The sequence below is a fragment of the Onychomys torridus genome, chromosome 3 (genome assembly GCF_903995425.1).
Source record: "Onychomys torridus chromosome 3, mOncTor1.1, whole genome shotgun sequence".
Taxonomy (NCBI): domain Eukaryota; kingdom Metazoa; phylum Chordata; class Mammalia; order Rodentia; family Cricetidae; genus Onychomys; species Onychomys torridus.
Window position 1 is genome coordinate 46,909,696 of NC_050445.1, and position 18,324 is coordinate 46,928,019.

Sequence of the window (18,324 nt, forward strand, 5' to 3'; positions counted from 1 at the left end):
TATGTGTTTCTATCAGCCTTGGACACTTATGCCTGTGATATCAGCATGACTCATAGATATGGAGACACATTGAATGAACCATAATGAAAGTTTGAAAAGTATGGATGCCTAAAACTCATTCCTGAATATTTTAATTTGCTAGACTTTGACAAATTTTCAAAGCTCACCAAGTGATTTTTTAACAAGCAGCTGAACTTGAGAACTTAGTAACTTAGTAAACAACTTAGTAACCAGAGGATCACAGCTGTGTCTAACACTAGCTAGCGAAGTATTTTAGGGGGATGCTTTAGGATAAGAAAGGCACTGCTGAGCTCTGGGGCACATGCTGGCACCCTTCATAGTGTCTCCAGAAGCCAGGCAAGCATAAAGTTCCCCAGGCACCAGGCTCTGCTGTGTGATGGAGCACTGGCATTCCATCTTGTCTTGAAGTTCTGATCATGAAGGTTTGGGGCAGAATCTTAGTCTGATGTTCCACCAATCATACTTCCTTTTCCATGCCTCATTCTGTCTCCCTTCACGTGTCGGCCCTTCTACCTTTTGCAGTCTGCCTGGCTCATGTTTGGTACAGAGTAATATGCAAAGGCTGGAAAAATGTCAGCTCCATTGACCATGATGCTTCTGTTCAGGAAGCCATATAAATTATGAGAAAGGCAAAAGTTAAAGAGGCAGTCGGTGACATACACCTTCAGGGACTAGTGAGGCATCAACATCAGAAGCCTGGCTTTGTGCTCCAGCCCTGACATCACTGGCTCCTTTTCTGAAAACAAGGATGATAGTAGCCACTTTGCTGCTTTCTTTTTCTCTTTGAGACAAGGGTTTAACAAGGGTGTAATAGTTGTCCTGGAACTAGCTTTGTAGCCAGGCTGGCCTGGAGCTCACAGATATCAGCGTGCCTCTGCCTCCTGAGTACTGGGATTAAAGTTGTGTGCCCCTACTGTATCGTGCTTTGCAGCCTTCTTGTTGTGTGAGTTAGTGAAGCCATGTTGATTGTGATCTGCCTAACAGCCAACTTATTGGCATTCCCCAAGTCTTTGGCAAATACTAGCTTTGGAAAGAACCCAGTGCTCTTGAGAGTTCAGGAAAAGCAACAAGTCATTTCTGACAGCACAAGTTGTATTTGCTGAATTTGAAGTGTCTCCCCAGTGCCCCCCACCCCCCACCCCGTCTTTTCATCCTGAACTTGCTTTCTAAAATGGAGGGCTTTCTTGCGTTTTTCTAACACTGGAGGATTTGAAGAGAAAAACATGATGCTTTTCTTTTCTCTACTAAAATGATAGTTTTTCAAGGTCTTGTTCAGATCTCCTTTTGTAGAGTTTCCTAGCCATTCCAGCCTTTGTTCACTGTCCTTTTGTCTGAACTCAGAGTGTCTTGACACTTAGGTACTTGGATTGTCTGCGTCTAAAAATTTTCAGTGATTCATGTCTATAGCTCTGTTCCCCAGCCTTTATCGATAAGCTCCTTAAAAACTGTCTCTCATGTTCTTGTCCTTCTGTCCCCTCTGCCACTGCCACCCTCAGCCACAAAGGAGGCCTTACAGAATTTACAGAACCATAATGATGAAGCCCTCCCTGCTTTTGGCTTCAAGTTGAAAGTTTTCTAGTAATTAGAAAGGAAACTGTGAATTAGAGCATAGTGCCTTGTCCTATGTTCTTGTGAGTTCTAGTCACTGGTACTGTTCTGACTCCTAACAAATCTGACTGCCTCCTGTGTCTGGAGGCAGTGACTAGTCTTCTCTTAGTTCCATCCCTTCATGGATCTTTGCATGGAAAGTGGAAAATCCATACATGTGGGAAGCAAGCCCCACCTCCTCTTTAGAAAATCAAGAGTTACTGATTGTTCCCTGTGCTAAATTAGTTAAAGCAAGATTTGTTTATTCATGTGCATAGGCTGCTTCCCTGTAAGGTGAGGTTGAAAAGGTCAGCATTAGACATGAGGAAGAGATGGTTTTTATAGCTCAGGGATAGTGGGTTTACAAATAGGGGATTTGTAGGGCAAAATAGATTGGGTTGCCAGAGTAGAGCATAAGCATAACAAGTTAGTCATAAAAACCTTCTGAAACAAAGACATGATTATAAGGTGGCCATAACAACAGGTGGTCATAACAACCTTTTGAAACAAAGGATTGCAAGATAGTAATAATTATTTTAAACAAATCATGGTTGTCATTTCCTGGAACAGGCAGTAGAGAGCTATCTGTAGTTAAGGTTAAAGATGGGGGCATAGCCCAATCCTTGAGAAACAGAGGTTTAATCATAAACAGGATGAGCCTAGTTTGTCTTTACTATAAGATGGCTTTCAAGCCCAAGATGGAGGTAGGGTGATTCATCACTTATTTTGAGTATTTATTCTAAGATATAGGCCTGTGATTCTCATTGGTTAGGTGCTGTATGTGTGTGAAAAAAAAAATTGGCCTCAGAGAATCCTGCAACCACAACATGTAATGTGCTATACTTCTGCTGGGGGTGGGTCTAGGGAACAAGCATTGTCTGAGCAGAGAAAAACACATTTTTTTTTCTGCAAAATGGATAGGTGTATTTTAATGTCTTCATTGAAGTTCTTAATAGAATATTGAACTAGATGGCTTGTTTTGAACCCAGGACACTGGGATTGCCAGCTGCTTATCCAACAGTGAGAAGTGTTACAGTCTTGATTGGTTTGTTTTCTTTGCCAGTTAAATAATTAAATGGCAAGGGGAAATCTCATGTGCAATATGTAACAGCAGGGAAAATCTGAGATGCAGCAGACAGAAGCAGCTGGTGAAGAAAGGCTTTTATGAGTGGTGAGGAACCACACACACAGTAAGGCACAGAAAAGAACCCTCTGCAAATTGTGTGTATGTGTGTGTGTGTGTGTGTGTGTGTGTGTGTGTGTGTGTGTGTGTGTATGTGTGTATGTGTGTGTGTGTGTGTGTATAGAGGGAGCCTGGGAGTCCCAAATTCAGTTTCTCCTTAAGGAGAGGGGCTAATAGTGGGGGAAAAGTTCCAGGTTTTTAAGCTTCCAGGCTTTTGTCTCAGGTCAGGAGGTTGATGAAGAAGCCAACGTCCCAGAGAGGAAGAAATCAGCCATCTTGGAAGTTCAAATCCTTATTACCTGGTTGTGACCCCTCTCCCTATCTGTCTGCCTACTAGGGCATCTGTTTAACTCTTAGCTCCTCAGACCCACACTGTTAATTTGGGATTAGGTCCATCGGCTATTAATTTCTCTAAGTGAATCACTAAGCAGCTAGTTTAAACTATCTGATTTTATGAAACTTGCTGATTTGTTTTAAGTTGGTATTTTTTTCTTTCTTTATTATATAGGATCTTAATACATAGTCTAGTACTTTTAGCAATTCTCCTGTCTCAGCACCCCAAACTCAGGGATTATAGATTTTTACTACAATGCCTGGCAAGAGTTTTTCTTCAAAAATTATCCTGATCTTCAATTGAAGAAGCAGGACTTTAGAATTGCTGTAGGTTTCAGAAGTAAGATGGGTACAGAGACCCATGTTGTGGCTTCTTTAGTAGGTTGTTTTTAAAACTGGAATTCTATTAGAAGTTTAATGCAGTCAGAAGAAGGGACTCTGATCAAATTAAATGAGAAGCATTCTTCACATTCTTGGGATTCTTTCTGAGATTCTAGAAGGTACATTTATTGCAAGTGATCCTTTCAACTGAAAAGATCTCACTTCACCTGTCCTATGTACACTGCAGGCCTTTTTTTCTGGGGCCCTCTGTAGTGTATGAATTAGTTTCCATTTTCTCTCTTACACTTCAATATAGGTGAGCTCCTCCAGAAATGTATTCTGGGCACCATTGCCTTTAGCCCAGTTTCCTTTGGGAAAATCCCTGGGAACCCTGGGAACTGTCTCCTGCAGTCTTAGTTTGTGCAGCTTTAGAAATTTGGTCAAATTGTTTGCAGTAGGACAAAGTCCAGGTTGACAGCAGCCTCAGCCCTAATGTTATCATTCCAGAATGTTTTTCATTATCTCAAGGACAACCACAGACCTCAAGCTCTAAGAGGAAATATAATACTTTAGTTAAAGTTAAACAGAAACAGTGTCTCCTCGCACTTGGAATGTGTGCTGGGGAGGGGAACGAGGCTCCAGGGAAGCAGGCCTTCGCTTCTCACCAGCAGGAAGTTGTATTTGAGCTTCATGTGTAGTCTTGGCATTGTCTCTGTTATGAAGGGAGGTCTTCCTTCTGCTGCCTCTTCAACACGCGCTTCAAGTTTTTTGTGTTTGCCGATGATTGCCAAGCGTTCAGCAAAGGCTCTTCCAGTGAACAAAGCCTGAACAAAAGATGTGAATTGAATCCTATTCATTGTTTTCCTTGTTCTCGCTGCAATGTGTGTCATCTCTGGCACATGCAATAATGGGTATTCAATAAATGATAGCTGGGTGAGTGAAAAGTACAAGACTAGTGTCTGATGTATTCAGAGGAGATGAGACTGAAGAAATGTATATTGCCATTGCTGTCAGAGCATAACAAGCCGTTGAATGCAGACTTGACGCTATTAGCTTACAAAAAAGCAAAGCAAGCAAGCAAGCAAGCAAACAAACAAAAAACCCTAATACAGCATAATATGATTTTAACCAGGGGCAAGAGCCAATTGAAAACAAGACTTTTGTTTAGAAAATAAAGTGTATTAAGATGTGAAAGTTTGGGGGGAAGCCTGGCAAGTTATTCCAAGAGGAGCAGCTTGGCTAATAGCGTGCTGAATAGCAATCATAGTTTCATTAATGTTTTCCAAAGCTCTGCTAGTTTTGTTTAATTAATTAAGAGTAATTAATTAAACATTAATAATGAATGCAGATAAACCCAGCTATTTTTCAACCTTCCTCAGGTTGTGAATGTGACAGGGGGAGTCTCTTTCCTTGACTCTGTCACATCCATGGATTACTTCCCAGGCCTGAACTTGGAAGGGTACCCTAACAGGGACAGTACACGATACGCTGAAATTTATGGGATTCCATCTGCCCACACGTTGTTGAGGGGAACACTGAGATATAAGGTAAGTGCTATATTTGAAAAACATGGCTAGTTTTGATATAAGTAGTATATATGCTTGTTTTTCTTCTAATAATTAGAATGAGAAACCAAGTTGGAGTTTATTTTTTCAGAAAATAAGTTAGTTATTAAGTTACTTGGCAATCTCATACTTTTGTATAATGCTGGTTACTCTCTCCTACAACCTCTTGTCCCCCTCCCCCCACTCCCCACCTACCCACCCTTTCCCTGTGTGTCCTGTCCCAAGGTTTATGAGTTGGTTTGTTTAATCAGGGCTATTTGTCTGATCGTTGAATTGGTACTATCCTTTAGGAAGTCTGGCAGGGTTACCAGTGGGTACAAACTGAAGGTAGTGTCTCCCCCTTTTCTTGACTCTATCCACAGGAAATCATTAAGCAGTGAGGGACTGAGGCCCCTCCCTGAGTTCCTCTTCTACCCTTGCCTGGTTGTTGATACATATACACTGCTAGAGTCACTGAAAGTTCATCACTGCAGTGACTGTGTGTTATCTAGAACATGGCACTTCTCTCCCCGCTCCCTGTAGCCCTCCAGCTCATATAATCTTGCTTCTGTTTCTGCAGTGTTCCATGGGATGGGATAAATGTCTTGTTTGGGGCTGAACACTCAACTGCTGCTTATTCTCTGCCCCTATGCAGCTAGGACAGTCTGTCTCCAACACAGTTTAATGGTTTAAAAAAATTCTTTTATTAAATTGTTAGGAGACCCAACTCAAAATAGTGAATTTACTGACTCTCTAGGGACAGGGCGCCAGCTTTAGGTATGCCTGGATTTGAGCAATTCATTTCTCAGTCTTGTAAGATGACAGTGATCTCAAGTTCCCCGCAGTACCAAGTTGGTTCCAGCTTCCTGTTATGGTCTATTAGGTTCAAATCCATTGTGAGTAACTAACTGCCCCTTTTCCTAATATCTAAACATAGGAATTTTGTTTTGTTAGCTGTGATTTATTTTTGAGATCAGTGTCCTCTATGTTTCCAGAGCTTATGATGAGGTTAGCATCATTCAAAACACGTGGACTGAGTCTGGAAGAAGTGACAGGGTTAGATGGATTTCCTGAAAGCAGATCTGAAATTCTTTCTTAAACACAAAATAGGAATTTCAGTTATCACCCTTGAGATGTTATAAATATGTTCCAAATGAGAAAACCAGGTAAAGAAGTCCTAGCATGACATCCTTCCCCATATTCTATACATACCTAGCTCTTCACGGTAGAATGAGTTCTCTCCATCACCAGAAAGCAAAATAGATAGAAACTAAGCTGACAGAGTGTTTTCCTAGCATGCACAAGGCCCTGGAATGGATCCTTAGCATGTAAAGAGAGCACAAAGCAGTGTAATAAAGAAAAGATCACAATCTGTTCTATCAAATAATATTCTGTTAAACTGTATTATATAATTCACCAGGAAACTAGCCTGTATGCTGCCAGAACATACCATGCAATGTAGTACTAAGAAAATGAAAAAAGACCCATTTATAAAGTCTTTTATGTGAACCAGTTGAATTATGATACTGTTAATGTATCAGCAATGGAGATTATTTCCAAATAAGTTATAAAGATAAAACATTCTGTAAAAAAAAAAGCTTAATTATTCTGGGGTATCTTCACATCCAAACAAAAAGAAAAAAAAAAAAGCTTAATTAGTTGTAAAGGTAGATCTTGCTTAAAATAACATCTAAAAATTCATTTGTCTTTTAAGGGAAAATAATTCATTTGCTACTTATTAATTCTTCAGGGATATTCTAAAGCTTTGAATGGATTTGTAAAGTTGGGTCTCATAAACAGAGAAGCATATCCTGCCCTCCTACCTGAGTCCAACCCTCTCACCTGGGTGAGTATCTCCAGAATTCTGTACTGTTGGCTGCATACATGCCTTCTGAGATGACCCAGTTGATAAGTATTGGATCCCCAGTCATTGGGCATCCTCTGCCAATGCAATAAGCCAATCAAGCCAAATTAATAAGTCCAGGTCTAATAAACAGAGCAAAGCAGCTCCCAGGTGACTCTTGGGAAGGCAGAAGAGGAGTCATGTGTCAGGTCTGCCAGACCAGGCCTTAAAAACTCTGTAGGCATGGTCTTGGGCAGCCCCAAGGGAGGGGCTGACCCTTGGCAGGCTTTCTAAGGGTCTGGGTCTGGAGAGAGCAGCTCCAGGGGAGAGGCACCCCTTGGCATGCAGAGGGTGTAGTTTGTAATGCCCTCCCCCGCAACTGGAGATTCCAAACACCAGCGAGAGATAAGTTTTGCACAGAACTAGAAAAACAAAAAATCAAAACAAATAAACCTCCTGAGCATCCATTCTGTAGCTGATGTACAATGATGAGTCCTGAGAACATCTCCTCCCTCTTCTGACTTGGGGAAGATGAAGAAGTTGATGGGCTAATGTCCCTGGCCTGCTCCTGTCCTCACCCCACAGGATCTTCCCTCTGACCCCTGGAAGGAGCTGCCTTCACTCTTTGTTTTGGACTCTGGAAATTTCCAGTTGTATAGGTCATTTGGACCCACTGAGTGATATTTGGGAGGGTGCTGGTATGAATCTTGCCAGTCCTCCCATTGGGCTGGATATGATCATGAGAAATAAATTTATTCCTGAGTTTTAGGCATTTCTGTATCATATCCCCATGTCTTGGAGTTGGACTGGAATTTAGAACTCATAGCTCAATGTCAAGTAGAGCTCCCACTAGTGGCTGGCATCTAACTACCAGCTGAGCTGGTGGGCTGGGAAGCAGTGTACTTACTTCTCCTGGGTCTCCCAGGATGCCTCAGTTATTGTGTAGAACACAAACAACACTCTTGTTGTATAGCATCAGATTACAAACATTTTAGACTTTGTGGGCCAAGCAGTCTCTGCAGAGCAATCTAGTACTGCCGTAGACCAATGCATAAGCACGTGGGTAGGTACATCTTCCAGTGAACTCTTATTTCATAAAGCAGGCAATGAGCCACACTGGGCCTGCGAACCAATTGGCTGACTTCTGATCTGGAGCCTAGCTTCCTTCCAGGACCCTGGAAAAAGTTTTGTTTAGAAAGAAGAAGAAAAATCTATGGCCACTCTTTTAAGTGTTCTTTTGAAATTTGATTCCCTGCAAGGTCTTTCTCATCTATTGAAGTGGCAAAAGAACTCTGGTTGCCATTGGCAACCACAGCAGTAAGTCCCCTGTACTTTAACCTGCTCCAGATTGATTGCTACAGGGTGTGTGTGGAGTACAGGTGAAAACAGTGATGGAGAAGATACATGACTAGGAAGCGTTTGTGTTTCCCCTTTTTAGCATTGACTTTGTATTGTTAAACATTTTTCTCGAATCCCATGCATTTGTGATATATCAATATGCATGCATGCATGCATATGTATATATTTATACACATATAATTTATGTTTCAATTTCCTATTTTAACTTTTTTCTAACAAACTTGAGATCCACTTGATGTCTGATGTCTTGATAGACTTATTTCTCAGATAATTAATGTTTTACTACTTAGGGGCTTAGACCCTTCATGTTTCTTTTTCCAATCAGAAACAGCTCCTGTGTGACCTAGTTGGAATTTCCCGCTCCTCTTCATGTGAGAAGCTTAAGGAAGTTGTCTTTACAAAGCTGGGAAGGGACAGTACCCAGTTTGAGGCTGCTGAATGGTAAGGACCCGTTTTTTTCATTTAGATCAAAACACATTGGACCAGTGATTATAATGATGTAGTCCTTTCTGGCCAAAGAAAGGCTATGACATATCACATACGATTTGTCTTTGATTAGTTAGCTGTTTTTTAGTTAATTAATGCTCATTAGGTTGGCCTTAGAGAGATTATAATGTATTATGTTTATATTGGGATAAAAAAGTAGATAAGTAATCTGGTGGCAATTATGACTGGGAAAATGTTTATTTTGAAGCATTTTCTCACTCTGTTCCTGGATTAAGTAGGATTTCTCTGAGTATTCCTCCATTGATTGCAGAATATTCATTCATGTGACTATGGAATATTATTCATATAGGTATACTTAATGTGAGACAAATAATCTGTAAATTAATTCTTAAAATGTCATAAAAATGAGCTTTTTTATACCATCTTGCCCTGCTCTTTGAAGAAGTGTCTCAGTGAATCTGGGGAGATCCTGAAGCTAAGGTGTTCCTATTATTATCATTTTTCAGTTTAAGTGAATCTTAGAACTTGTGAGTTAATGCCTAAGAGCCCAGGGGCTCTTTTCTACCCCCTAGAGAACATGCATAGGCTGTGAACTAACAGAGACACTTGTGCTTTTCAGGTTGGGCTTACTGGGGGATGAGCAAGTCCCTCAGGCAGAGTCTATTGTGGATGCATTCTCCAAGCACTTGGTCTCAAAACTCTCCTATGGTAGGTTATGGGTTTTCACTAAACATTGCTGAAGAAGAATCACAAGACAGTCTGGCCAAAAATTGGTCTTGGGAGCAGCAGCCACACAATAGGAAGGGAGATATTTAAAAAGAGGGAAAGGGCACTGGGCGGAGGCAATAATAGAAAAATCATCCGGAAATAATGAATTCAGAAACTATGAGAAGGAAGAAAAGAGCTTTGTATTTAATGTATTAGGTAAATACCAAAGCAATATTTTGGGGAGCAAGTGTCCATCTTTCTTGTCATACCAACCAGACTACTCGATACTGAGAAAGGAATGTGGTCAAAGCTTTCTTTTTTTTTATGTTTTCACTGATCTTTGGGTAAAAAGCATCATAGATGGTTATCTAGAGATCATATATAATTGGATGGGAAACTTCTGAGAAGGGCAGAAAGGTAAAATACAGTAATAGTTAAATTACGATGATGGTTTAGAATGTTTGCCTTTGTTCTAAGGCCCTGAAGAAAAAGATATGATTGTGATGAGAGACAGCTTTGGCATCAGGCATCCCTCTGGACATTTAGAAAATAAGATCATTGATCTTGTGGTTTATGGAGACTTCAATGGCTTTTCGGCAATGGCTAAAACTGTGGGGTTACCGACAGCCATGGCAGCCAAAATGTTACTGGATGGTAAGTTCACTTTCATCAGGATGGGGTCTGTTTCCTCTTTACCTTCAAGTCAACCAGTGCCTGGACAGCAAATAGTTTGCTTTATTGAAAATGAGCAGTCTTGGAGGATATCTGGATGGGAGCCACACTATGGTGAGGAGTGAGCATAGGCCCTGATATGAGACCATATTTTCACCCAGCTCAGTCAGAGGACCTCTGAATGATGGAACAGATGTAGTTCAACATCTGTGGGCCAAGGTCTCCTCATTTTGAAAGTGGAAACCCAGTCTTGTTTTGATGGTGTCTTCAATCCCTTTGTCTCTTAAAAATCTTCCCTTCTTGTTTCTAGTTTTAGAGAGTGGTTGTTCTGAATTAGCAGAAGGTATTCATTTGTAGATCATCAGGGTTATAGACTGTGGTTTATTAATTTTCATATCTTAGCATCTTATACACACTGAACAACTATTTCCGAGGTGTTCCATGACTTACAGTGGCATTTTTATTGTGAAAAGTTATTGTGAGTTTGAAGATACTTTCAGGGAAGATACATTAAATAGAACTGAAGAACTGAAAAGTGCAGTTCAGCCACACAGGCCACTGTAGAGTATCAGCTGCTTCCTTGGGTGGCCTTGTGGTTGATTGGTATCTGTGACTCCCTGTTACTTCCCAGCACTGTGGCACACGGTCATAAAGCATATCACTAGCTTGAACAAAGCTCACATTCTAAGAATAACTTGTTCTTAATGTTTTTCCTCCTTTGACAAACTTGAAATCTATGAAGCCAACCCCCACTTTTTATTCTTCTCTCATACAATACATCCTGACTGCAGCTTCCCCTCCCTCTACTCCTCTCAGTCCCCCATCCTCTCCCCTCTCCCCCAGTTCCACTCCTTCTCTGTTGCCCTTTAGAAAAGAGCAGGCCTCCCGGGGGTTTCTACAGAGCACAAAATAACAAGATGCAATAAGACGAGACACAAACCCTCATATCAAGGCTGAACATGGCAACCCAGAAATAGGAAAAGGGTCTCAGGAGCAGGCAAAAGAGCCAGAAACACCCCTATTTCCACTGTTAGGAGTCCCACAAGAAGAAGAAGCAGCAGCTACAAAACCATAAAATATATGCAGAGGACCTATCACAGATCCACGCAGGCTCCCCGATTGTCAATTTAGTCTCTGTGAGTCCCTGTGAGCCCTCTCTCTCACAGTGTGGGCCTCAAATTAGACCAGTCATTGGTTGGCCACTCTCACGAGTTCTCTGCTACCTTTACCTCAGCCCATCTTTCAGACAGGGAAAATTTAAGGTCAACGATTTTGTGGCTGGACTGGTGTCCCACGACTGGAAGTCTTGCCTGGTTATGGAAGAAGGCTGGTTCAGGCTCCACATCCCCCTTTACTACCAGGATTGTTCCATAGGGTCACCGTCATAGACCCCATTCCAGGGAGTTTCCACTGTGCTAGTTCTCCACATAGTCTCCCAAATGCTCCCCCCATTCCAGTCATCTCCCCCTCTCCTCTCTCCCTCCATACCCCTCCCCACTTGATCTCTCCTAGTCCCATCTCCACCCGCCACAGTCCACCCACAAAGTCCAGGGAGATCATGTGTCCCCCTTGAGCCCTTCTTGTTACTTAGCCTCTCTGGGTCTATGTAAAGAATTTCAAATTTCAATTTCTATGTTCTCTCTTTATTGTCACATATAGATTGAACACCTTAGCTTTGGAATACAATACCAGTTGGCCATGGTGTTGGGCTCTTTACATGGAAATGGATCTTTAACATCACCTTTAAATTGAAAACCAAAAATTTGTTTTCTTCTAGGTGAAATTGAAGCCAAAGGCCTAATGGGGCCATTTACAAAGGAGATCTATGGGCCAATATTGGAGCGGATTAAAGCAGAAGGCATTGTATTTAATACACAGAGCACAATCCAGCCATAAATGGGAATTCATTTTTCTAGGCATCAAAACTGTTAATTTGTGATGACAAACATGCTTACCGATGTGCTAAAGCATGAAGTTTTATATTTTGAGCATAACTCATTTAAGAATATGTTTTGAATAAGTTAATGCAATGGTGTTTTTGAAAGTCACATCTCTATTTTATTAAAACTTTTGGAGTAGAAGATGCCAGTCATTACAGAGACCTTTAATAAGTCCGTTGTGTATTTTTCTGTGTATGTAAAAGTGATGATGATCATAGTTTAATTTATTGTGCTTTTTTCTTATAAGAGCATATCATCAAATGCAGTTCTACTATTTTCTGCCAGAAAAAAATTCATGTAGTTATATTTTTGTACTTTTCAAATTGATTCTGCTAGATACCTGTAGACTGACATGTCTACAAACAACTGCAAAAGTGATGTTTCATGTCTTTTGCAAAGTTCTGATCTATTTAGTAAAATTTGTTTGAAAATTATTTTTTCTTGAATTTTTGGAGAAGAAAATTGATACAATAAACTCACAGTCCTCATTATCCTTTTATTACAAGCAGAGAAAGTGTTTGAAAAACTCTAGTACCCCCTTCATGATAAAAACAAAACAGAAAAACCCACCACAAAACACATAACAAACTAAGACTAGAAAGGGATGCCCTTATAAAAGATAGCCACGAAAAACCCACAACTTGTATCATATTTAATGGCAAAATACTGAATGATTTTTATCTAACACCACAAGTAAGACAGGAATGTTGTCACTTGGCCACAGTGATTCAATCTGTATCGAGGGGTTAGGCCATGTCAATTAGGCAACAAAGTAAGATCAAAACAAAATAAAACAAAACAAACAACAACAACAACAACAACAACAACAACAAAACCCCTCTATACTCGAAAGGAAGACAATGAACTCTATTTGCATAGAATCTCCAAGAATTGCACAGGAAATCCAAAGACATAGTGAAAAGAATACAGAAGAAAATGTCTGAATTTATAAATTCAGAAAAACTGCAGAATCAGGAATAACTTACAGCATTTGCCTTTCTGTAAAGTATGAATGAGTGAACCAAAAGTGGCTTTAGAAAAACAATGTCAACAGCACCAAAAAGGAAAAAAAGAATAAGATTGAGAGGTTAGAAGTGACACTCATATTTGTTCTGTTGCCTCTTAAAAAGTGTGCTAACACAATTCAGTGAAGAGAAATACCTGTTCATCAAATGATGGTTGAAAACATGAATAACCAGAAACAATGAAGTTGGATCACTGCCTCATAGAAGATATAATAAGAACTGACTAGGGATGCATCTAAAAAAATTCTAAAAAAGAGTTAGCACTGTAAAAATCTTAGAATATAACACAGGCATAAATCTTCATGGGTTTGAATCAGGCAATGGTTTATTAAGTAATTGAAGCAAAAATCACAAGCATCAGAAGAAAAAAATAGACAAACTGGACAAAATAAAAATTAAGAACTTTGGAGTTTCCAATGAAACTGCTACAAAATAAAAATGCACACTTCCAAAGAACCCAGAGAATCAGATTTTTTTTTTTTTGTAAATCATTTATTTAGGGAAGAATATGTAGCTAGAATATATAAAGAGCTGTTATAACTCAATATGAAAAAGATAACCCAATTTTAATAGTGTTCAGAAGTTTGGATTTGGCAGTTCCCTAAAGATATAGTAAAGTCTAATAATAGTATGAAAAATTAAAACTAATTCTACAGTGAGATACTGCTTTATACCCATGAGAATGGCAGGAATCAAAAAGATAATGAATGTTAATGTAGACACAAAGATGTTGAAAGGGTTATTGAAGAATAACTGAGAACAATGGAAAAATCCTTATAAAAACCTGTACTTGCATATTAATAGAAACATTATTTGTAATATCTCACCAGTTAAAAAAATGAATGTGAAATATCCACCCAATGGACTATTGCTCAATAGTAAGAAATGAAGTACGTGTTATGTATGATATGAATGAACACAAAGTATTCTGTGATAGAAAAGGCCACTTATTGTGTAATTTCATGTTGTGTCGTTCAGAAAAACACATCTCTATATAGAGATGAGTAGTTACCTAGTGCTGGGAGAACTGAGAGGAAAACGGAATGACTGACTGTTAATAAACCTTTTAACAATGGCACAACTCTGAATATACTGAAAACCAGGAACTTGCATACTTGGAGTATGTGATCTATGATATACACATACATGTATATATTTGTACACACATATATGTATACATGCAAATATATGCACATAATCTCCAACTTATAAAAAGATTGCATTTCAAGTAAAATATATTTGCTTCTTTATATAGAAATAGTTTTGGCTTTAAAACTCTGTTAAGTACCCATCTGACTTTAAGTGTTTTTCTTCTGGAATGTGAAACTAGTTCCTCCTTTGAGATCATCTAGTATTATGCATGAGGTATACGATAAGAAAATATCTGGTGCTATTTGGAAAGGGTCAGAGTGGAAAAAGCATGCTCCTACTTGACACACACACACACACACACACACACACACACACACACACACACACACATCTGTATTTTTACTGTATAATGACTAATGTCTGTTAGCGGTGATAGGAAAAGAAACAACAATGAGCTTGGACAAAGTTAGGAGCAATCAGGCTCAACTGGCTCAATATGAAGTTTTCCTTCAGAGCTTTCAAGCAAAGGTAGCAGTGTGTGTGTGGCGGGGGGTAAGGTATACATGAATAAATTCTAAGCATATAAGCATATTACTCTTCTAGGATCAGCAAGGCAAAAAGAGACACAGACAATATGACTGACCCAATAAAATTTTATTAGAAAAGTGTGATTGGTATACTTGACCCCCAAGCCAAATATGAACTTTTGATCTAATTATTCTGGTAAACTAATCCTTATATCTTCCATAGTTTCATCTTTTAGTCTCTTCCAAATAATACTAATGAAGTATCACTATTGCCAAGTTTTCCTTGTTCTAGCCTCAGGAGACACTGTTAGTTAACTGGTTTTGTAAATAGTACTGTTTCCTTCTGTAGAGGTAATATGCCCAGGGTTGTTATAAAGGTTGTTATAAAGAAGATGCCTATCACCTATCAAAGTAGATGCTCAAAAGCATAGGTATTTTTGCCCTTTTCTTGCAATAACATTTTTCCTTCGAAATTTATGATTTTAACTTTGAAACTTTATTTTGAAGGATGATCATCTATGTTTGGAAGATGCTTCAAAGATTCATGCTACTCAAAAAGATGTGCTTCCATATTTCATAATGAGGAGTTTAAAATGATTGTAGAGGTGATAGCACTACAGTGGTTGGTCAGTCTTCTAATTCTGCAGATGAGAAAATGTGTCTCAGAGTTAAATGACTTATTTAGGGTGGTAAGACTTCATACTGAAACAATTCATTATCTAAAGACACCCAAAGTAGGTGACACATTTCTGTAGCCATCTGTTTTACAAAGGATATCTTTAAAATTCAGTCCTTTTTTGCACATGTATGTGATATGCATGCAAAGTGTATGCAAATTCACATGTGTGTAGAAATGTTGCTCATGCATAGGTGAGCACATGGGGGCCTGAGGTGGTTGTTGAGTATCTTCTGTGATTTCTTGATTTCTCTCCTCCTAAGATGCTAAGGCAGAGTCTCTCACTTGAATCCAGAGCTCACTCATTCTTCTGGTCCAGCCAGCTAGCTTGCTCTGGGATCTCCTGTTTCTGCCTCCCATGTGCTGGCATTACACATAGAACACCACCTGCCCAGAACATGACTTCAAAAGGCTTACAGAGAAATGCTGGCTGTTTTTACAACAATCCATGTTAGTAGCTGAGAACTAATCAAATGCCGCCTTCTTCCTTCTCCTCCTCCTCTTCCTCCTTGTAATCTTTTAGTCTTAGCAAGCTTTCCTAATTTTTATTATTTAGCACAAATGACAAAATACAGTAGCGAGTCCTAAACTGTTAGGTAATTAAGAGGCTTTGTCTCTACAATTTTAGTTGTTGCTTTAGTAAGATAGCCTTCCGGTTTTGTTGATTGACAATGCATATGAAATAAACAGATCACACATACATCCGTGGATCTAGAAGAGCCCGGTGAAGGGGCATGGATGCTGCTCTCCTCTGAGTGACAGTTACTCTTGGCTGTTGTATAGCACAGCTAGCCAGGCATTTGACTCTAGTATGATATTTCATTTCTCCTGACCCTGGTTCATGGTGAGGCTGGCATAGGTAGAAATAGCTCCCTACAGAAACAGGACAGTTCCAGTCAAGAAAAAAGTTACATCTCCTTGGGTTAGCAAAGTGTTTGCAAAATGATTTATTCTCTTCAGGTTGAGAGAAATACTAAAAGGGATAGAACCAAATGAAGTTGAATTCTTGCAGGGAAGAAGGCAGAAGAGATGGTGTAAAACACAGGAGGGGAGCAAGACAAAAGGTATAAGAACAGCTAGTACTCATGTGCCACTGAGACAACCTAAAAAATGTTTTAAAAGGACCACCTGGTTGCCAACGTACTTCTGGTTTTTATCAGGCCCCAAGTACAATGGCTTAAAATGTCAGTCACTCATCTGGCTCCTCACTATGCAGCTAGGGCCTGGTTCAGTGTGAACAGCTTATCTGTCCCAGGAAGTGTCACTTGGACTGTGTTGATGATGACCAGGAGAAGCTATTTCAATGTCTCACTTCATATATGGTCAGTACCTCCATCTGGATATCAGCTGGAAGCTGGGGTTTGGGATCAGGACCATGGATCCTTTCTACTGCTGTGTGGCCTTGTGTCAGCCTGGTGGCACTGTTCCAAGACAATGTCCCAAGAGAATCAGATGCAAGCATTTTGTTACTCAACTTTGGCAGTCATAACTCCCAAGGGGTCATCTGCTCCACTGATAAGTTGGATGAGTATCAAGGGACAAGGGGTTAAAGCTGGGCTTTTAAATAACAATCTGCCACAGGTTGGTACACTATGGACAGTGGCAGGGAAGTAGATTCTGTGAACAGCATTAAGAACCCCAGGGCTCTCAGCCTTTCTTCTTGGCTTCAGTTTTATTTGCGTGTATTTTCTAGATAGTTCCCTTAGATTTTTATGTGTTCTCAAGGGCTTCAAGATGGAATACCACATAGGAAAACTAAGGAATATTTCTCATGTAACAATGGCTGAAAACAAACCACACACACCACACACACACACACACACACACACACACACACACACACACACCACACACGCACGCACGCGAAAAGCCTGGAAATGCATGATTTCAACTCCCTATGTTGTTTAAAAGCAATTACTTGAAATAAGTGTCATAATAGCATTTGCTCTTTTAGGACCTTAATTTTTAGAACCTCAATGCTGATAATTTTTTAATATAAAGAGTCACTAAGTTAGTAAGAAAGATATAAATTCTTTGAATCAGCCCATCTCTCTGTGGATAATTCAGAACTATTACAACAACCATGGGTCTGAAAGAAGGAAATAGGAAGCAGAGAGCTGTGGTGAGTGGCATGTATAAAATTGTGGAGGGAGGCATTTCAAATCAGCCTACCTGCAAAGATCCTCTAAGATCAGTTTGTGCCTTCATAGCTGTCTAGAAACCACCACTAGTGACGGACTAGTTAGAATTTCTTATCATTGTGGATGTAATGAAACGTTTGAATTCCATGCTTCGTTTTTCTTACTCCTTCAAATCCTGCTTTTATTTATTTATTTATTTTTTGTTTGTTTGTTTGTTTTTCGAGACAGGGTTTCTCTGTGTAGCTTTCCGCCTTTCCTGGATCTCGCTCTGTAGACCAGGCTGGCCACGAACTCGTAGAGATCCGCCTGCCTCTGCCTCCCAAGCGTGCGATTAAAGGTGTACGGCACCACCACCTGGCCCTGTTTTCATTTTAAAGGCAATTATCTTAAGAGGTAAAAAATAAATAAAAAATAAATTGTGAATTAGAATTTAAGGCCAATGGTGTCTAGATTCTTAACACCGATGTTGTGTTTTTCGTTTATTTACTTCACTAAAGCTACCTATTGTAATATCTCAACTTTTACTAAGGAGGGAGATTTGTAATGTATCAGAACATCATACATTCAGCATGTTGGTTTTCCAGGTGAAATATTTTGCAAACTTGAGAATGATAGGCTTATTAAGGATGTGTAATAAAATACAGCTAGCAATATCAAAAGACTATGCGATCACTATGAAGTTACAGTAATAAGGTACGATCACATTAAACTCTGTGGATAACAGCTGAAGATGTAATGAAACAATGAAGTTTCAGTAATGAATGGAGATGACTGCCAGAGGCTCATCTGACCTCTTAATCCAGCATCATTATTTATAACTTGTCTTGCAATGTACTGTTACCACAAGAGTTCCAGAGATGAGGAAAGTTTGCCACACCTTCCAGGAACGCTCCACATAGCTCTTG

The 18,324-nt window shown here is 39.6% G+C and overlaps 1 protein-coding gene across 3 annotated transcripts in view; it reads left to right on the top strand.

The window, feature by feature from the left end:
• Aass (aminoadipate-semialdehyde synthase) overlaps positions 1-14,061 on the top strand; it is a 57,159-nt gene extending 43,098 nt beyond the window's left edge. For all 3 annotated transcript variants that reach the window (XM_036182208.1, XM_036182210.1, XM_036182209.1), the window contains 6 exons: positions 4,825-4,992; positions 6,740-6,835; positions 8,517-8,632; positions 9,258-9,346; positions 9,824-10,000; positions 11,796-14,061. In XM_036182208.1, coding sequence (XP_036038101.1) covers positions 4,825-4,992; positions 6,740-6,835; positions 8,517-8,632; positions 9,258-9,346; positions 9,824-10,000; positions 11,796-11,914 — 765 coding nt within the window. In that variant the 3' untranslated portion in view covers positions 11,915-14,061. The remainder of the gene's footprint in view (positions 1-4,824; positions 4,993-6,739; positions 6,836-8,516; positions 8,633-9,257; positions 9,347-9,823; positions 10,001-11,795) is intronic.
• Positions 14,062-18,324: the final 4,263 nt, after the last annotated feature.